Here is a 22,393-nt window from a genome sequence, read left to right on the forward strand (position 1 = left end):
CGTCAACCAAAAAATGTAGTTCCGGGTAAAAAATGAAAATGAATTTTGTAGCTTCTGTCTGAAAATTCAGTACGCGTCACTGTATTTTTTTTTTTTCTTTTTTTTTCTATCGCAGTAACTCGTGGCAAATTTTTTCCTATAAAAATGAAAATATTGTTTCAATTTTTATTTTTTTCCCATTTCCAACAATATCCTAACAGTTATTAAAACAATATCTATTCAACTAGAATTTTGTCTGTGACTGTAACGAGTAAAACTTTCCCGAGTAAATGTATCGGGCTTTTTTCAATGTCCGCCTATTTCCTATGAGGACTTTTTCGAAAGCGAGTGAATATTTCATCGTGCGCGGCCAACTCGGTTGTATTCCACTCCCGTTTCTATCCTCTCCAGGTTTTCCCGAGATTCTCAAACCCTTCGCGGAGGTTGCGCGACCCACGCAGTGGATATAAAACATTCACGGGTTTTCTAATGGACGAGTGGTGGGTTCGAGAGGGTGAGTCCTGGACCAGAAATGAGCGAGGGGGATAAAAAGAGAGGAAGGGAAACTGGAAAGGGGGAAGGAACAGGTCGCTGCAGAAGAGGACGAGTGAAGAGTTACGAATGGAAACTGAAGGAATAAAAAGGAAATCCGTAGGGCATATTATCGCTCCAAGACGGTTTTGCCCTCGGTTTTGCCTGACAACTTCCGTCCGCCGCAAAATAAACACCTGCCATTTTATCAAAATTTATTTCATGCACACGAGAATATTGGAGAATAATTTTGAAAAAAATTTTCTCCACCATTTTTATCTCGAGGAAACTTTATTTTTTTCAACAAATCTTTCTCGATTTTTCATTGAATTATTTTAGTACAAAGCCGAAAAACTTTTAATCCAGGTTTCACGAGAATTTAAACACATTTTTACGTAAATTAAAATAATTTTATACATATATCACTGTCGATTCGGTTCGTTAGTTCGAAAATTAATAAGGATTATATTTTTATGCAAGTTGTAAAATTCGATTTGGTTGCGACTTTTTTTCTTTCTTTTTGCCTCAATTCTAAATTGTTTCAATTCTTCACCCTGCCAAGCTCAACTTGATCTTCTGTTGGTTTAACTTGACTTAAGCTGTACAAGACGGATGAACTCGTTGTTTTTTTTTTTGGTTCCTGTTGGTTAATTTTTTCGTTCGTTTATCGATTCAGAAGCCTCAAGACACATGTAAGTTTTGAGATTTCATTGAACTTGCATTTTTAGCAATGATTTTTGGTTCTCATACAAGTTATGCAATTTTCACCGTTTTCTACTGAAATTCCGATTAAAACACAGTGCAAATAGCAAGCGAATTTCAAATTACAAATATTGAAACCAGTTTCAGGAAATAATGTCAGCGTAAATTTCTTTTCTGCGTTATCTTATAAACTTCGTTGAAAATTTTCGTTCCGAACTCTCTTTCTTTATCGTCCGATGAGTCTAAGACAAACTCGGTTGAATCGCGAGTGAATAATTTACCCTCTAGTGTTTGCTGAACGTCTTATCAACGAATTAAACTTGGGTAGGTACTTTACAACTGCGTGATGAAAAAAAATATAATTCATTTCAGCACACAGAAAATTGCTTCACACACAAATTACAAGAAATATCAACAGCTTTCGTATGTGTATGGTTTAAAGAAATACAGTGAATTCTTGTTGATTTAATTCGGAAATTTTTTTTCTTACCACGTTCATTGAAAATCACATCGTTGTATCAAAATAAAAATTCAGTCCCACAGTGAGTAAAACTTAGTTATTCAAAACTGCGCATGCGCCAAACTTTGGGTTCGTCGAAATTCGTCCCCTTTTCCCACTTGTATCAAAAAACAGTATTTATTTATGAAAATAAAATAATATCGCTGTTTTTATGAAATTATAAGACAATAATTTTAAAGTTTTCCGATGTTCTCAACGTATCTCATAAATTTTCACAACTCAAACTTAAAAATAGGCGATTTTTGCCGCCCGTTGGAAATGAACAAATGACGCTATTTCTCAACGAATGACGCGAGTGTTAGAAAATGGCGAGTCTTTTCTCCACCAGTGGATAAAAACTGTTTTTCCCCACTAGTGGAAAAATATTTCATTTCAAGCACTTCATTCATTGAGAAATAACGTCTTTTGTTCGTTCCCAGCAGGCGGCCAGAATCACCTGTTTTTACGTTTTTATTGTGAAAAATATTATGTGCAACGAGTGGGCAAAATGGGTAATTTATTTCATAACTTTCGATAGAGAAACTTGAATAATTCGAATGCCGAAATCTCAGACTATCGTAGAAACTTTACAATTTCCATGCGTAAATCTTAACGCATCTCTAATATTGTGGCAATCCAAATAACAATTTAAAAAATTCAAAACTCGCAATTTTCAAGGGAGTATGTCAAAGGGGTAAAGGTATACCCCTATTCGGGATTGAGGGATGGTCAGGAAACGGGGATAACGTCTTTATCAGTCGCATTCAAGCGTTACCAACTTCAACTCGACGTGCCCAGTTGGCCCAGCTGCGACGTCGCATCGCATTCTTCAGGCGAGAGTGATAAATGTCTTTTCCCCCTAACCACACCCTCGTCCACCGGAAATTCTAGAAATACCAGCCCCGTCGAGATAGACGCAAATCTGATGTCAAATCAACCGCGAAAATCGTTAGTAAACAGTTTTCAATATGCGTCGGTTCAACGGAGCGCAAGAAGAAAAAAAAAAAAAAAAAGAAGCGCCCAAGGAACGACATTTTTGCTGGGGGAAATATTTTTTCTTCACGTTATTTTTCTCGTAGATATTTTTGATTTTTTTTCCGCAGCACTAAGATTGAGATTCAAATTTTCCCTTCTAGAGAATTTCCTTTCATTAGAATGTTTAATTAATAGGTATAATATAATACTGGTACTGATAACTTTTTTCCATTTTCATTTAGCAGAGTTTTTAACTCTAACAAATAACCAACACAGAACTTGAGATCATCGCTGCTAACGAACTGTTTGTCGTAAAAGGTTTTTTTCATTCGAAAGTTGAAAGACCTAAGAGTAGAATAGTTTACGCGAGAAAAACCTTGATATGAATTTTTTACCATGAAAAATTCGATTGAACAAAGTATGAAAAATGATTTTCGCGGGCCTTAAGAAATATAGCGAAAATAGGCCAAAAATGGGATGAAATTTAAATGGCATTTGCGAAGGACTTCAAAACAATATACTTACATTTTCTTTTTCACAACGTTTTTATTGAAGTTTTGACTATAAAATTCGGTGGTTCGAGTTTCGAAAATATAAATATGTAAGGGAGATATGGGCGCATAAGCAAATCACGCGACTCACACTGAGAGAAATTTGTTAGTTCCGATTACCGCGCAGTCCTTAACTATTTTAATTTTTTACCAGAATCGAAAAATATAGTTCCGGGTACAAAATGAAAATCAGTTTTCTAGCTGTTACTGGAAAGTCTAGAATCCGTTACTATTCTTTCTGCTATATTTTCTTGCAACTGTTGCGAAAATTTAATGTTTCTGCAATAATAAATTGACGTTAAAGCCTTGTTTAGCTAAAAAAGTAGAGTAAACCTCAAAAACTGATTTTGCGTCGCAATTACCGAAAAAGGATCGACGATAGCGCAAAATGGTTACGCGTACCGCGTTTTTTGCAATTCCAACAATATTCAAACAGTTTTTTTCAACGATACCTATTTTACTGAATTTTTCTAGTTGCTGTAACAAATGAAATTTTTCTCAGTGAAGAGGGGAAAAATAAAAACTAATACGAGCAAAGGTGAGCCGGCTCTTTGTTCCGCGTCTACAAAAGTTGTGTCACAAGGTTCGCAGTCCACGTGGCTCGTCTGGTCTTAAGATTCATGCCAGCGAAAACTTTCTCGAGTCTGTCTTTTAAGAGACACTTACTTATCTTCGATCTAGTACTAAATTCGACTATTTTTCCCCCTTTCGTTTCCTCGGTGGTCTTTTTTTTCACGCTGTTTTCATTCTCGTTCCTTCTCTTCTGCTCCTTATTCTTTTTCCGCCGCTTCTTCTCGCGACATTTAAACTGTAAAACGGCGTTAACGCGATCGACTCTTATCCTCTTCCTTTCTACTTTGTACCCGCTATCTCTTCCCCGATACCTGCAACTAACTGAACCCCCGATTTTCTCTGCCACTTTTGGAATTTGCGAACTTCAAAACTCGCTTGCCTCTTTATCTTCCGACAATTATCACGCTGCAGCAAGTTCGCTAGAATCGAGATTTATAGTCAATTCTTACTTGCTGCGTCTCAAATTCCGAGATTTTCAACTGTATGATAAGACGTTCGACGTGAATGCTGCTGAAATTTTTCATCAATCTTTTTCACGTATGAAAAACACAGTTTTCTGTGTACAATTTATTAAAACATACCCAGATTTTATTTTTTTACTAAAACTCTTTAAAACGTATACTTTCTATCCATTCTGAAAGTATCGAATGCTCGTGAATTTGTTTGAATTTCATTGGAACGTGAAAAATCCGTTAGAAAATTTGGCCACTAGTAATGAAGATATATTCTTTTTTTTTTTTGACACGAAAAGAATTGCAAGAGAGTTGACGTAAACCAAGGTATCTATTTTCTACAAATTAAATAGTGAAAGAAAGAAATACAATAATGCGAAAAAAGATCATGGTCTTGATTAAAAAAACGTTCGCATTACATACGTTGAAAAGTTGGAAAAGAAAAAGGAAAAAAATGCTAACCATCTGATGAATTTGAAAATGCTCGAGAGTTAGAGAATCGTTGATAAATATTCGACACTCTGATTCTCTTTGCTGGCAAAAAATTTCCAGGATGGAAAGAAAGATAGCGGAATAGAATAATTAGATCGCGTGACGCTTTACGGTCAGGAAAACGCCGCAGGAAATTGTTAATTTATCTTGTGTGAGAAAAGTCGGTCCAAATGACGAAGAGCACGGCCCGTAGCGATGATAGTAAGAGAAGAAAAGACAGAAAACAGAGAGTGAGGGAATGGAGGAGGAAGAGTCTGATGGACGTTAATTTTGATGCCAAAATTTTCCCCGCACTAAGGGAAACGTGCCATCTGTTCTAGACGCTCGTCTTCGCGCATCTCGTTCCTTGTTGCCAAGCTTGCGGCCAAGCTTTGACCCGGGGAATGATAAACAGTAATGGTTCACCGCACAGCAAATCGACTAAGTGAAGTTGTAATAGTTTTCGAGCGTAATTAGACCCCGCGTATATATCCGGTGATTTCTGCCGAGGATTGGAGAAATTTTTGTTTTGAAATTATAAAATGATATGCGAAAAATCATCTGTTTTTTCCGGGTTGTTTTTCCAGTGCGCATATTTGTTGCTGTGAAAATTTTACGCGTCCGTTGTGTGATAGAATATAATAGAAAAAAAGTCTGGGATCATCCCTTAAAATTAACTTCAGCCCTTCTACCGCTTTAATTCAAAAGGATGAAAGGATGAGGTTTAATTTTCAGGGATGATCTCGGATTTCCGATCCTCTCTACAATGTACTTTTTCACGGATAACGAATTAATGAGAGGCTCTTCACTTCCCTGAATTATAAACCACACTTGTGTGTCACACAAATAGGCTAGTTTAGTTTGAGTTGGTGGCGGGTAAAGGAATTCCTTTCTTCCAGTCAAATTCAGAATTATCCCTCGAGGTAATAAGTTACCGAAAGTTTCATGCTTTTCCGATAACAGTGATTATAAATATGACGTTTGATTTCAATTTCAAGGGAAAACGTGATCAATGTTTGATACAAATAAAATGTCTAGTGCTTAAAATAGATGAATCAAATTATGAAAAATCGTGCAGATCTTGAAAGTACGAATAAAACTGCATTTGTACCGTATAAACTAAGATCTAAATTACTATAATTAAAATAATAAATAATTATAATCCTACAGATAAGTGACGAATTAAATATTGTACACCGAACATCATATATTTTTGTTAACTTGTAAATTTATTGTACTCTCATCAATGGATGTTACCCTAGTTCAAATTTATTTTGTTTTCATTTTTTAATAGTTTTAGTTTTAATTTATAATTTTTTTTAGTTTATACTCCAGTCCCAAAAACAGGTAACAAAATTTACCTCTGTTGAAATTTATTGTATTTACACTCGTAAATTTTAAACTGAAAATAAATGAACGAACGAACGAATCTTCGACAAAATGATAGAGAAGGATATAAAATTACGCGCAATTATCGAAATCAGCATTCATAATCATTTCAAATACGTGATACCAAAACGAGTTGACCTGAAATAAATAATCTCGAAACACGATATGGTAATCTCATGGTAGAAGCTCGCGTGAACGAACCTTTTCACTTTTCAAAACAGCTGTCCATTCCAGTGAATATACTTCTCAAAAATTCGTAACAAAAGTTTCACTGATCTTTATTTAAGCTGAAGTGGTGGAAAAGAGATGCGTGGGTATAATTTTTGTTCTCATTTATAATTTTACAGGCTATTTTTTAAAATTATTCTTTGTAAAGAAAAATATATATATATATATTAATGTTTCCAGAACAGTCTTAAATGCCACGGAAAGAAAGCAAATTTCTCTTTCACCGCTAGAATGAATTCATTTCTCAAAGAGTTATATCTGAAAACATGGTTAGAAGAAAAAAATGTCCCAGCAGGTCGGCTAAGATTTTTCGGTTGATTAATCCATTTTCTAGTGTATTACTAAGCGAAAAAGAAAGTACAAATTACAAATGAAATGTTGATATGACAATAATTTGTTTCATATTCATTAGCAGAAATGTAACAAATAACTCAAACATAAAGTAGTCCCGCCGAAACATTATCTTTAGTCAAATTTTTCCAACAGTGATAAATCACACGATGTGTAAAAGTCACTTTAGACGTGTGAAGTCGATTGTGTATATTTGTACGTTTGCTCTTGTATACAACGCGTCAGCTAATACATGTACGATTCGGATGACCCGAGAGACCGATGGGATGAAAAGAGGCTTGGCGAGCATTTCGAGCGTAAACATCCAGCGATAATTAACATATTATTATTAACGTCGAGCTTATCGTTTGCGCATTTATTTCGCTAAGATAAACTTCTCTCGTGTCTAACAATGTATTAAAAAGAAAAACGAAAATAGCCAAGGACCGAGCGATAATCGGAACAAAAAATTTCCCCCAGTGTAACACGTGAATTATTTTTGAAAATCGCAACGACGACCCTTCACCCCATTTGCAAAACAGGGGCGAAGGGGGGAAAACACACACACACGCCTTACCGGGCTTCGAGTTGTGGGGGAAATCGGGGCGGCGAGCGGGTTTCGTAAGTGGGGGGCCGGAGGGTGGGAGGGATGGAGCGATAAGAGGAAGCGGGAACTGGCGGGGTGCGCAGGAGTGTGTGGGTGGCGAAAAGTTCCCGGGGTTCCCACGGGCGCCGCTACCGCCGAGGTGCCGTCAGTCCGCAACCGCCTCGCGTCGTGGCCGCAGTTCAACCCCCGAGCGCACGTTGCGCCCCGCGTTACGTCCTCGACTATAGCCGGGTTTATACCCCTTGGGCCAAGGACTAGAAGCAGTTTCTAGGATCGGGCGGGATGTTTTTAGAACGAAGAGAAATTCCGTGGAACATGGAAGTTCCGGATTTTTAGAAGTAAGGGTTGTTTCATCCCCGTCTTTCGAATCGACGCTGTGTCTTTGGTTTACTCGATCGTATCCTTATTCTTATTCTGACCGGTCTTCTCGGTTTTCTTTCTTTCTTTCTTTCCTTTTACGTTGATTCTTACGTTTCTATTCGTTCTTCGAACGACCATTGGTCTTGTCCGACTACTTACCCCCGGCGTTATTATACTCCGAGTGTCTTCCGGCTCCCGCGTTACGGTTATTGTGCACTACTGGACTCGAGAATACGCGGAATAATCCAAGGAGGTGAAGAAGCAGAGAGGGAGAGAGTGTTTTTAGAAAAAATGGTACCCAATGTGCTGCGAACAAACGTTGTACTCGCGGCGGTCGTTTGATAACGCAAGAAAATCAGGTGGGACAAATGGAAAGGCAGGAAAGCGGCGCAGAGAAAGCGATCGGTGAAAAATGTGGATCGTACGTTGATGGTGGGATTGTAATAATTCGCGAGCTTCGCGCTTGCAGTGTGGAGGTGAAAGTTTTTGGATAAAGTGTCGGCCGGAAATCCGAAGCACGAGAACGTCAAGCAAGCATCGTCGATCCGAGGAATGGATTTAATTGAGACTTCGATTTACGGGTCGGTGGAAATTCTGACTGCCCGCGGGTTTTGCCGTAGATTTTGAGTGCGTCGGTTTCGTCGTTTCGATCATTGTCGTTAATCCGCATATCGTGTAACGAACGAAGAAATATCGGTGCATTGCACAAGGCAGAGAGTGGATTACGATAAATTAATATTGTGCTCACCGATGAACGAGTGACCATGCAGTGAGTGTCCCAGACTTGGATTATCCGAGTGCCGAATCATGGTGGTCGAAGAGTGCCGATGATCCTTCGAAGGATCGAGTGACCGATTTACCGATGGATGCGCCTCACCGAAAGTGTCACCTTCCGTTTCCAATTGGTGAAAATCCGGCGTAGTTTTGGTATTTGGAAAGTTTCTCGGGCGCGGTTTGCCTGCGGTGTGTTTTTGGATATGATACTCGACGTCTGCCTACCCTTTGTAGTGTTACGTGGAAAGTAAACACACCGCACGTCGAAGCTCGTCGCACTGTGAACCAGATCTTCGGTGTTGAGTGATGAATAGTGTAATCGCGTGATAACAAGCGTTCCCAAGGTGATTACTGCAAACGCTTCAACAACGCCGAAATGTACGAGTGAAAAAGGTACGCGCCAAAAGCACTTTTCAAACGTCACATCACCTTTTACCGGTTAATGACAACGTTCGGTTTTTGGATAGTCTTATCGCTTACTTGAGCACCTTAAATGTACCCAGCTTTTCGTTCCACTTGACACGCACGAGTACCTTAATGCTCCCGAAGTATCTCGCACTCTGGATCTACCTCCGGTATGTCGAAAATATTTCTCCGTCATTGTCGTAACGTTCTCGTTGAAAGGTAGAGTGGCAGCCTGCGTGCCATTGCGGAATGAACGCTCAGGGACGAACCCTAGTCGAGTTTCTGGAATTCATATTCCGTCGCGAAGGGATTTCTTGTTCAAATTCATATCAGGGCCCGTGTCAAGAGTGTCTCCGGTGTGTCAGATTTCGTCGAGTTGTGGATGTGTATTCAAGGGAGCATCGTTAACCACCTCGTTGAATGAGGAAGTAACGGTGGTTCATGTAGGTTTTGCCGAGGAAGTAGAGAGCTGTCGAACGACCAAAACCTCAACAATTTGAATCATATTCTGATTACCGGTGCAGCTTTTTGGAATCCTTTCTTAGGTCAGCAGTCGCATTGCGGTAAAAAATGAAAATAGTTAAGAACCGAGCGGCAACCGTAACTAAAAATTTCTCTCAGTGTGACATTTCGATTTCACCCTTCACAGAAAATTGTTAGTACGAGTATTCGTCACTCGTGATAAGCGAGCTCAATAGTCGTTGTTACAGTGTTTATACTTCGGCCAGAGAAGTGGTTTGAACTGCGCGATTTGCCGGGGACGTGTCCATTAATCATTGCGTCGTACGTGTGATATAATTTATATTGAGAATAAGTACCACACGCGGTAGACGTTCGAGAAATAAATGTGATCGTAGGCACGCTTCTGCTGCCAGATTAACTGGTCTGAAAACTCTTCGGTCTGTCCAGAATTTGCTGCGTACGCGTGAAAGCGATGATTAGTATCTTTTACTGGTGGACAATTGTGTCGGGAAATGTTTCAACAAAGTCAGGCGATTTTGCGCAGTTTTAATACTCGGAAAAAACAAGGTAGGCAAAGCAAAAAAAAAGTGGATTTGAAACGTGAAGGAAATCCGAACGCGTTGACCAATTTCTGAAAACTTTACTTTGTTTGAAACTAGAACTATGGATTTTTCAGATCACATATGGTAATATGAAAAATTTTTATTCATTGCTGAGATACGTGTTCTTAAAAACTGAGCTTTCAAAAAGTTGCTGGGAAACGGAAAAAAATTAATATTAAAGAATCTCCAACTTGATTTCGAATTACGTATATAATTTTAAATTATGATTCAAGGTCTGATTTATTTTTATTCAATCGTTTACAAAAAATTGTACAACACTGCGCTTTTAATTTATTTCATTGATTTTTAATACCTAATTCAAAGTTTTTTAATAATTAATATTATCAACGTGAAAAAACAAGTGGGGAACAGAATTCAGCTGTTATACGTTTCATCGTGTCCACCATTTACGGTTACTACTACCACCAGAAAGGAGGTTGAAGCTAGTAACGTTGTCGTAACGAAACAGTGGGGAAGGTCACTATTTTCTTAATTTTACAATGATTTTTAAGGAACTAAGATTTCTAAATATTAGTACGTTTTGTTTTATTACGGTTTAATTAATTTCAGACTATTCCAAAATCGCGAAATAACGGTTTTTCCTCAGCATAAATCGTTACGCTAAAATGTTCGTTATATCTGACTGGTGGTTTGTGTTTGGTCATTGGCTCAATCAGTTTTGGTCAAGTTCTCGACGTCATTCACAGCCGAATTTTTCGACGGTAGACCTTCTTTACAATGTCTCCGGAAAACAGAATTTCAACTACGAAGCCCACGTTTCGATTATAATTTTACAAAAAGCGTTTCACGTCATGTGAATAAAATGTCGAAGAATTTGTAAAATCCCAGAATTAATCTTCGAATCATAATTTAAAAAGAAAAATGAGTCGAGCTTTCTTTGACATTGATTTTTTTCAGTCCCCCAGCGAATTTTCCAAGGCCTCTTTTTCAAGAGCGGGTACCTCAGTAACGAATAAAAATTTTCTAAATTTTGACACGGGAAATGGAATGTTCGTTCTTATAAAAAAAAGTTCATGAATATCAGGCTTCGCATCGATGCCGCTTTTATTTATTTATTTATTTTTCTTTTTGCCCCACCCAGTATATATTTTAGTTTATATATTTACAAAGACTGTACGAAGGTGGATCAAAGAATTCACCGAAGGAATCCCGAAGATCTTCACAATCGAGAATATCTATAAAGTAATCGAAAAATCGAACATTTTTTTCTTAAACATTCCCATAAATTTTCTTATCAAGCCTGTTGCTGTAAACTTTATTCGTTCAAACCAGAGTGCGCGGTTTTGGTGTAGATGGAAAATTTGATCCCGAGATGGAAACTGGGATGGCTGGCGGGTTTTGCACCTGGGTGAAAGTCTAAATCCGTATAACGTATATCTTATATGCGTAATGTGCCTCTCGCTGATTGTGAGGCGAAGGGTAATCTGTTAAATGTACTTTATACCGAGTTACGCGCAAAGCGAAGAGAAATTCGATCGTACTCGTCTCCGTATTCTCCGTATTTCTCGGTGCGTATCTTTGTGCTTTATTACTTTTGTCAATTACAAAGGTCGGCAACAAAAAAAAAAAAAAAAAAGTATGTCTTTTTTCAGTTTATATTTAAATGAACAAAGTTTGATTTTATACATCGAATGATGACCAAAATCTTCGCTCGTTACTTATAAAGTTTGCTTTTGTCTTTTTTCGTTGATAAATGAGCCTCGAAATTTTTGCTCAATAGCTAACAAATGAAGAACAAGAAAAACGTCTTCACCGATATGTGATCGAACTTTGAACGACGTAATCAGGGACGGTATGAAAATCCGTAGATAAATAGAAGAAGTACGAAAAATATTAATTTTTTAACATTGTTTATCAAGGCTCTTACGTTCGTAGTTTATTATTAACTATTATTTTTGGGTAACATTGATTCAAATGCGAAACTAAAGTTTGTTTCAGCTTCATTCACAATAAATGTTTGAGTAAATAGGTGATTTTTATCAAAATTCGAAATATTGTTCTGATTTCTACAAAAGCAAACTTTATCTTATTAAAACTATAATTTTTTTTTGCTAGAGCTTGTGGGAATTCAAGAACATGTGTAATTTTTTGTTTTGTGGATTCGTGAACAGCATCGTCAGAAAATTGCTCAATTTAGCCATATTGTGTCGCAATAATTGACAACCTGGTTGTACAGAGCCCAGTATTTTTAAAACTCGGTGATAAAATTTTATTGTCAGTGAAATTTTAGTGTGAGTAATTATCCATTCCATTAACGCAATAAAAACTGGAACTTTATCGAGTTTTCGGATAGCTAAAAAACGTGGAAATCGAATACGTAGTAATTGAACATAATGCATGGAATTTGAATTTGAATAGATTTGAATCTGAAGGGGAATTCAAAACTGGATATAATTGCATTGAAACTGTGTAATTTCGATACATTCAATCATTACTTGAAACGCAATTGAGTTAATGCCGTAATTAAAATTCGAACTATGCGAAGCTGTACCATATATTTTTTTTTTAAATTATCCATACAGCAGTAGGTGTATAAATCGTAATATGTCGTGGCGAGAAGGTTGATTCCACAAACCAGCACTCACGTAATTGAGTGGAAAACAAATAAACGACCAGGAATTCAAATGAATAGAATATAACGGATCCACCGAGGTTCAAAATGACCAATTAAACAAATGGAATTAACGGAAAAATGTACCTATACAAATCTGTAAATTGTGCGCACTATTTACTTGCGCTCTGCCACACGATGTGTAAGTAGGAATCGGGCATCGACTATACATGCAAATTTATGTACGGGGCAATCCGTGCCAACTTGATCGAAGTTTTAATTTTGTTCAAAAAATTTTGATGAAATTGTCCCAGCTTCGAGACAGTACAAGGAATTTTTTCAGATTTTTCAATTAACAGCTTAATTGTTTATAATTATTTAAAGTGATTTTCAGGCGTCTTAAAAAATTCTCAAAAAATGTATTTTATACTTCGAACATTTCAAGACCATTCCCATGATGAAAAGATTTTATTTTCTGTTCATCTCCATGATGGAACAATTCTATAAATGTTCGCATTAAAAAATAAAAGTTTAGAAAATTTTTCGGAAACTTTCAAACCGCTTGACCATTGTTTTAGTTGATCAAAAAAAATTGACAGAGCTCATAAAGAATCGACTAAAAATACAATTTTTGAGAATTTCTTTGAGAATTTAAGAAACGATTGTTCTTAAAATCGCTTTAAATATTTTTTAAATTACTAACCGGTTGAATGAAAAATCTGGATAAATTTAGGGAACTGTTTTAGTGTCGGGACGATACTGTAAAATTTTTTTTTAACACCATCCAAAGCGGTGAGGGTCCGATGTTGGTCAAGTTGACACGAAATGTTATATTTATTTATTTTTGTTTTTCCGTACCATCGTGATAACACGGGCATGATTGATCGACGTTCTTTGTACTTAATAAAGTTTACGGCTAACGGAATACCTTCGCGTAAGTTTGTTGCTTACGTCACGTCTGTATTAAAAGGAACCTTTATCTCTGCGTCGTTGGAATGATTTCCTGAAAATGACAAACTGACACCGAGTGACATAATTATGTGAGTATATTTATTATTTATGCTAAACTTATTTTTCACCCAATACACTTGCAGCCTAATTTCTTCCAACTTTTTATATAATTAGGATAATTCTATGACCGAAAAAAATCTCCTCGACTTTTTGACGGTGAAAAAGAATCCTGAAATCGGTCTGTAACAGTTTCGAAATAGAAAATTCAGGTTGGGGTAGAAAAATGCGAAAGACCAAAAAAGGTCGACGGGACGAAATCCCGAAAGTCAAACTACCGGCGGTTGAAAACGTTGAATAAAACCACAAATACGAAAAGATGTTTTGTTGAAAGATGAAAATTGAGAACGCAAAAATTTATACCGATGTTTTTTTTTGTTTTTTGTTTTTTTGAGAGAATGACCAAGATTACGAAGGGCACAATACTGAATTGCTAAAATACCGAAGAGTCAAAAAATCGACTTTTCAAATATCAGACTCGTGCCTTTGTAGAAAATCTACAAATCTGAATTTATCAATAACGATTCACCAAAGACTCGGAAGGTTGAAATCCTGAAACTCTCTAATAGTTCAGTCGGAATGTACAGAAACCGACTACCATCGAGAAAAAGAACGTATCTTTGAAACTTTTTGCAGAGGTTGAATTGAATGGCCAGGAAGGTATCCCGAAGTTTTTTACAAAAGTTAGGTCCGGGTTTGAACACTAAAAATCATTAAAAATAGATAAAGCGGTGATCCGGCGAATTTCTTTTTCTTTTTTTTTATTTTTTTAGGTTTTGGTGAAACATGTTTTTCACAAAAATTGTGCACCGTGTTGACCTCTGAAAAATAAGACTTTCGCAGAAATCACGCAGCAGTGTTAGTTTAAACCTAAATTTGAAGTAAACAAAAGAAACGATTGTTTTCTTTATTGAAAATTATTCGGTCAACGATTAACGCAGTTTTCTGAATCCCTCCTCGATAAACGCGTTCAATGTTTACTCAACTACGCCGCATAGTTTAGCAACTATAAGCGATGTGCGAAAATTCCCCCCTTCCTCGATCGCTGATCATCTGTAAATCCTACAGGCTACCAAAAAATTACGGTAATGGTTTTCAGTACCAATTTTCGGAATATATGTAGATAAAATTCTTTTTTATTTACATATTTGAGAGAGGCATTACATTCGAAATGAGAGCATGACAAAAGTTGTGAATTCCGAAAATCTTTAAACTACTGACCTCGGTTGTTCCAAAAAATTCGACAAACTGGAAAATCTGAAGAAACTCTTGAATAAAAAGAGGTGAGACGAGAAAGAGAGAGAGAGAGAGAGAGAGAGAGAGATTTATTGATCATGTTCACAACAATATTGGACAATATGACATATATTTAGAAAAAAATAAAGAATAAGCATGCCTCGGTGATGAAAAGATCAGTACAGTTTAGAGAAATGGAAAATTGAATGACAGGAAAGTACAAAGAGTTGGAAGATAAATTTAAATAACTAGGCAACAATATAACTGAAAATAGAAATAGAAATAGAAAAATAACCGCCAAGTGGAAAAAGAAATATAAAATATCGAGAAGATTAGCGAGCTAATTCGGTGTCGAGAAGGTGCTGCCGGAGTGAGGACCTAAAAACCGATAGAGAGCGACTCCGAGAGTGAGAGAGAGAGAGAGAAAGAGAGAGAGGTGGAAAGAGTTGAAACGCTTTCCGGCATTTAATCATTCCGCCGTCCGCCTTTATGTGCTTGACATTTGGCAAATACCAAACTGAGCGAGAAGCGGAAACAGCGAGTCGAGTCGAAGGGCCTTCTTCGGGTGTAGCATCGGAATCAAGGCGGCGAAAACGCTTCCACGTGAATCGGAAAACCCTCACCTGAAAGCGGGGAGACACATCGAACCGTGGCGGATACTTGGAAAGGGGCAGAGAATTGAATCATCGAACAATTCACTCGCGGATCTCGAGATCCCTTCCGCTACAATTTAACCTTTACCAGTGAATTCGAATGAAAAGGTCTCTCCTCTCCTCTCCTCTCGCAATCAGCTTCCCGGCTAGGCACCCGCAGCTAGCTTGCTCGAACTCGGCTTATTGAGTAGCCTCGCGTCTCCTGCGGAGAGGGAGAATTTGAATTTCATTAGACGGCGGTCCTAATGCAGACATTATTTAAAACCTCCCTTCGATCTGGCGAGCCTGCGTAGGGGGCGCGATGCTCCAAGTCATTTTTAAAAAATTAAAAAACTCACGGATTCTTCTTCAAGATCGTTCGATCAATTTTTTAATTACGAATTTGGAACGAATAAGCGGCTTTAGACGGCTCACGATCCGGCACTCGATTTTTTTATTTTTTTTTTAAGCTACGGTTATCGCTCAGCCCTTATAAATATTTTTATTTTTTACCACAATCGAAAAATATAGTTACGATACCCGTTTTACTGAATTTTTCTAGTTATTGTAAAAAATTAAATTTTTTTCTCAGTGCAGGTTCCAAGTTCACGGAGAAAAAAAAAAGAAGAATAATATCCGATGTGAATTGTAACACATATCCTGCAATATAACACTATTAAAATATAATACATATTCAAGTATTCATGATTTCGGTGATATTCTGATAAGTTTATTTTCGCTCTTTCTTCGGTGGCGAAAGCTTATTGTTTACCCAACTTCGCAATCCATCACTAATGCTAAATTTATTCGTGATTGAAAAATTATATTGTATCCACACAGCCACGTGATCAGAGTAATACAATGTTCAGAGTAGTGAGATAAATTGATGGATTTTCAAAAATCGTCCGACACACTTTGTCAAAAAAGTACCCGATGATGAATTAATACAAGTACATGCCACTAATTATATATCCGATAGAAAAATTGTTGAGAAATGATGAGAATTTTGGTCAGAGGGAAAGAAGAAGCCAAACTTCGGTTTCCGAGTCCCTGAAGGATAATCAACCCACTTTATTCCTTTTTGGTCGTGCATCAGGATAATAAAACATCAAAACCGTACGAACCTTTTCCTCCTATAAAAAAAAAGAGGAAACAATTGAATAAATGAAATCGAAAAAACGTAGAACGAGAAGTGTACAAAAAGTGAAAATAAAAAAACAAGATTCAAATACACCAGAGGTTTTCACGTGAAGTAAAAGGTTGAAATTTTCATGTTTTTTTTTTTCACGAGAAGGGAAAGATGCATAATTATCCGTGTTGTCGGGTTGAACAGGAAGCATTTTTTACTTGTTTTTTTGCGTAAAGTTCAAATATTTGCATCGATGTCGGTTTTTGCAAAGAGAATAATTTGTTTTCTTTTTTTTTTATTTTTGTTGTTTTTTCTGTGAAAATTGAAGATAAAAAATCAAATCCCCAAATGTTCTGCAATTGGAGTTTTATATTTTTCGACTTTCTATCATTGAATATCATAATTATTGATGATTATTATTTTTCCCCCGAGTGCACAATTCTAAATAACCCAAGTTATAATATTCGATGACACCTTTGTAATATATTTCTGTCGAGTACCATGCGTTTATACTTTTGAAATCGCATTATTTTCACTCGCGGATGTTTCATTTGTTTTTTAAATCTAAAAAAACGGCGTACAGATCATTTTAGAATTGTATAGATAATCGATTTTTCATTGCGAATTTCAAATTTGCGGTTTCACGAGAATCTCCTTTTATGGGTTAGGGGAATCGACCATCGCTCGTTTTTGCGCCATAGATACAGATATATAGAACTATGTAACTAAAAATTTCTCTCAGTGCACGTATGACAGAGAATGTAATTCCTCGAACACTGGTTCTTACAATACTTGATGAAGGAAATACAGCGAAATTCAGGACATTCTATTATTCAGCATATTCAAAGTGTGAATCTTTGACTAGAAATGCAATTAGAGGTGATTGAGTTAGGAATCTCCTTGCTCACGGCGAAGGTATGTATTGTGTGCCAAGTGAATGAGCCAACTCTATGAAGTACGTTCCAGGTTCGCCCGTGAGTCACGAAGTCCGTCTTGTAGTCAGTCACCTAGATTACACAGTATAATTTTGTCGAGTCAAATTTACGACCCTAAAATTATCGAAGACTTGCTAATTCGCTGGATCCCACTTGCTGTAAATTACAATTTTCAGAGTCTCGACTGCTGATTCACTCGAAATATCATCTTTTACACGCCGTAACGTATCGAGAGTATGTCGAATGAAAAATATAAAACTGCAGTGTCATTCACGACTTATAAATTTCACCCAACTTTATCCGTTCGAAGCAAATTGAGCGAATGTAGAAGCTTCGAGTGCCCAGTTTCTTCACCAGATTCTTAAGCAGAACGCTGATTACGAATCTGAAATCAGATTTCAAAAATTCAAAATGGCAGATCCAATATAGCGGATGAAGATTTCAAATTTGATTTAATCTGGTGAAAAAATTCTGTGCGGGGGTTTGCGGGGTCTCTTATTGGATTCATCGTACTGAATTTTGAAAATCTGATTTAATATTCATGATCAGCGAGCCTAAAAACTCCTGGACACAGTTTTTTCTCCGGATTCGATCGAATTTCAAATTTTTCTCTACGATATTGGATACGGTATCTAGAATTTTTGAAATCTGATTTCAAAAACATGTATGTAATGTGCAGAGGCTCAACTTTCTGGGTAATGAATTATTCTTTCAATTTTCACGATTTTTTGTCAATCGATTTACTTGCAACGATAATTATTTACATAAGATCGCAACAATTACTCTCTGGTATTTAAAACCTATCAGTGTACTATCGGAAATGGTAAAAACCTGCAAAGTGATACGTTGAAAAGTAAAACTGTAACTAAATATCCAAAAAATGGATATAAAACAGACGGTAAGAATAATTACCACTGTGACTCAAAGGGATTATTATAAATTACAATAGCTCAAAATTCGACTCTAAAATCATTACATCCCAACACGCGCAGACTTTTATCTGTTTCCGAATTAATCTCATACCCTACACCCGCATCTTTGCAGAGGTAACTGCGTAGTATGTTGTTCTAGCACTCGATCATACCGACGTCGATAAAACTACATATATATATTATACCCCGTAATGAAACGATGACGTATCGACGTGTGGGATGAACTTCTTAAATAAATGAATACGAATCGCGCTGTTCACTTTTCCAAGTTTTACCACGAAATTGATGAGTTTACAAGAATAATCTATTTCAATTAAAAACGAGTTGTCTCTATTTTCGTTTTATCATTTTTATAAACTCATTCGATATTCGATACGCCCGAAGATCGATTTACTTTAACCTCGAACCTCGGGCAATCTTATTCCGTTTTTGGGGTAGTAATTTTGCGATTAGCCACATAAATGCGCTAATGATACGACTCTGGTGAATCTGCATGGTTACATGTAAAGGCATGGGCATATTATATTTACCCATGTGAGTGAATGTGTTGTACAGGCCACACGCATAATATCATTCGGAGAATATCACGACGTCAGTACCAGCTGTAGAGGTTGATTAGCTTGACGGGAAATGAGGGGTGATGTTGAAGCTCCGGTTTCTGACAGCTCTGAACAAACATACCGCGTATCTTGAATTCATCTCTGATGTACCGCGGGTGAAGAACAAAAAAATTATCCTCATACGCCGCGTTGAATGGAGAGCTTTTTCGATTTTCGAACTACGAAAAAACCTTTCAGGCAGATAACAATATGTAATAAATATACATGATAAGTATATTGTTCAGGTTCGGTGTTGATCGTGATGATTAAAGAAGAAGTGAAAAGTCCTCGACTATGCCGATGCGATGCTGTGGAGAAATAAAACCCGAGACATCCGTTATTCCTCCATTATTATCAATTAGTAATTTAGCTCAGTGCAGATTTATTAACAGAATATCAAAATTTTGCCATCTAAAAATTTAAAAACATGAAAACGGAAGCCCTTTGAATCATTGCGCAGAGATAATGATTTCTACAGACCATGCTCGATTTTGTTCGCGGTTAAAAACCACGCAGGGGAGAAGATAAAAAGAGCGAAACAAATCAAGATTTGATAAGAGAGGCGAAGAAGAGACAAAGGATTTCGTATCTAACCGGTGATAAAATAAAATTAAAACTGTGTAGTTGAAGTGGGGTGAGAAAAGCTGATATCCAAACCTCGAGCTCTTGGCTTTCTGAGAGCTCAATTTCGCATCCGGGTAGAGTCAAATTCGCGCAGGAGTACGACTATATATGTAGACACACACACACACACGCACACGCATGACGCATACACGCAAGTTTATACATGGTTCGCGGAGCTGCGAGATAGCTTCCTTTTCGGGCAGGGGTGCGTTTTGACACGAAGCATCACATGTGATTTGAATAAATGGCGTGTCACGGTGCCGGCGGTTACAGGACACGAGGGAAAGCTGAAATGGAAGTAAGAAGAAGAAGAAGAAGAGTAATGGAGGAAGGAGGCCGAAGTAGAGGACGAATGTCAGCGCTTACTCCGTGGATACCTGCACTGCCATATAAAATTTCTCTCACTTTTCCTGCTTTTCTCGGAATAAAACCTGCCAAACGAGCCGCGAGGCGAACTCTTACTTTCGCCGAGTGTCTCTTCCGCAAGCTCAAAATTTCAGACTTTTTATACATACACCCTGATTTCAGAATATCACGTCGAATAGATTGAATTGGGGGCCGGATGGACGTGTCAACTCTTCGCGCCGTTCTTGTATGATAGAACGAACCGTACTGGGAACAAGTACCGAACAAAAATCAACCCAAGATAAAAATAACACGAAACAAAAATATCAGAATTCAAGCTTAATGTCATGTAATTTCATTCAATGTGATTTAGTTTCTTGTAGGTTCTTTTTTTTACATATTTTCTAAAGGGTTATTTTTGTTTTGGGTTCTTTTCGTTTGCAATATTTGTGACAGGTTATTTTTCTGAATGTTATTTTTACACAAAGTACTGTTTCCATTAATCAACACTATTCGGATAATGAGGTTACAGTATGGGGAAAAAATTGAATACAAAAAAAAAAATAAAATAAACAATATGCATACCACCAAAGCGATTTTAACGATCGATTTGTACTTTTGGAGCAGTCGAAGATTCGTATCTTAATCGCGTTCGCCATTCGCACTGTTCAGAATTCACTAATGTCTGGTTTGTATAACGCGAGTACCAAAAAGGAAAAATAATATGTAAATTACCACGAGTCGAAAATGCGTAAGATTTGGCGTGCTGAGAAATATAACGACTGTCGGATACCTTACGGTGAATAGAATAACAGATGATCCAATTATCCTAATATACACCCTTGTCTCAAAGCCCGGATCATCCTAATTTAAATGATGAAAATCTCTGACGGGAATCGCTCGAAGTCCAATTACGGCTGAGCTGGTAAGTTCGGCGCGATGAAGATACGGAGGAAACGAAATAAATAAATAAATTAAAAATAACCTGAAGTAGGTACGTTTTATTTGATTTTCCCTTACATCCCGTCGCGATATTTAAAATCGATCGAACAAAGCTTAGTGTCAGTCAGGCGTGTGACGGGAGTCTTGTTAAACCCTTTGAAAAATTGTGGATTGACCCGGACCTCTTTCCCCGTTCTCCAAAATTTTCGTAATATAGTTATAATATCCCTTTTGTTATCGACCATATATAGCGCTTTGACGCGTTAATTAATCGTCGGCAGGAAGTTGAACGTCGGTGACCGCAACAAAGCTTTGCGTCGAGCTTTACGAGGGCCTTGGAATAAAAATAAAAAAAAAAAACGGATTCATCAAAATGATAACAATAGAGAGTAAATACAAAAATAAAGAAAAAAAAAAAAAAAAACCAACGAACAAAGAAGAATGACAGTAACGAGCGAACAATTCAACCAGAAAATTTGTCATTCTTCAAAATGTTCACGAACGAAAATCGCGTGAGAAAAATCAAGATAAAATGAACGTGTGATTTCCATTTTTTTTTTTTTGACCTTCACACTATCGATAAGCAATCAATTTGTCAAATCACACGATTGACTAATTTGCAAATTACTTTTTTTCTGTTCCAGATCCGACCGCGCATTTTATACAGTGATACAGTGTGTCGATATTATGTGAATTACGATTAAAGTGTGTTTCGTTGATTGAGAAAGAAAAATGAATACATCGAAAACCGGACTTGCGATGTGGCTGGCTGGGTTTGTCATTCTTTCGATCGTCAGCAACGGTGAGTTTACACAAATTTATTTTCACCTTCGTTCCCTTACTCCTGGATCACCTTTTACGACGTTTCTATTACCGCAAACGCGCTAATTGCAGACACGGTGTTCCGGGAATCCGTTCCAAACTCGGCTTCACTTAATCTGATTAAAACTATTCGATATCGCTGAGTATCTCTCACGTGAATCGATTTTTCAGTGCTGACGCCGCTTCTGAAGGTACAGCTTATTAGGGATAAACTTTTTTCGTAAATTCAAAAATAAAAAAAAAAAAAAAATTTCCCGTGTTATTTGAATGGAAAATAAAGAAATGGATAGAGGCAAGCCTTACTATTGATATCAGGAGCTCATATTGGCGCCAAAATTTTTATTTTCAGGTATACTATCAATTTTTGGACACCATAAGAAAAAAAAAAAAAAAATTCATCTTTTTTTTGAAACACCCTGAATTATATATATATATATATACATACAGGAATCCTTGTGTACATTGTCTGCGAATATACGGTATGTCAGTACCAGGCTTCGCATGCGACGTTATTAACAAATCATTTTTCGATACAGTTTACGGGATGTGCGCGGGTGAAATCTCCGTGCATGCAATAGCATAAATACATATGTATTAACAACGCCCATACTATGTATACTCATGCACATGTCGGAATCATTCTTCATACGGTTTTATTTACTGCATAAAAGTCGCAAATTTTTATCGATGGCGTGAAAAATTTGCAGACACCGTTTTCCGGCGAAAG

The 22,393-nt window shown here is 37.0% G+C and overlaps 1 protein-coding gene across 1 annotated transcript in view; it reads left to right on the forward strand.

The window, feature by feature from the left end:
- Positions 1-7,446: 7,446 nt before the first annotated feature.
- The window catches only part of LOC124304408 (protein turtle homolog A-like), a 418,202-nt gene continuing 403,255 nt past the window's right edge, over positions 7,447-22,393 (forward strand). The window contains exons 1-2 of the mRNA XM_046762620.1: positions 7,447-8,814; positions 21,489-21,646. Coding sequence (XP_046618576.1) covers positions 21,577-21,646 — 70 coding nt within the window. The 5' untranslated portion in view covers positions 7,447-8,814; positions 21,489-21,576. The remainder of the gene's footprint in view (positions 8,815-21,488; positions 21,647-22,393) is intronic.

Source organism: Neodiprion virginianus, chromosome 5, assembly GCF_021901495.1.
Source record: "Neodiprion virginianus isolate iyNeoVirg1 chromosome 5, iyNeoVirg1.1, whole genome shotgun sequence".
Classification (NCBI taxonomy): Eukaryota; Metazoa; Arthropoda; class Insecta; order Hymenoptera; family Diprionidae; genus Neodiprion; species Neodiprion virginianus.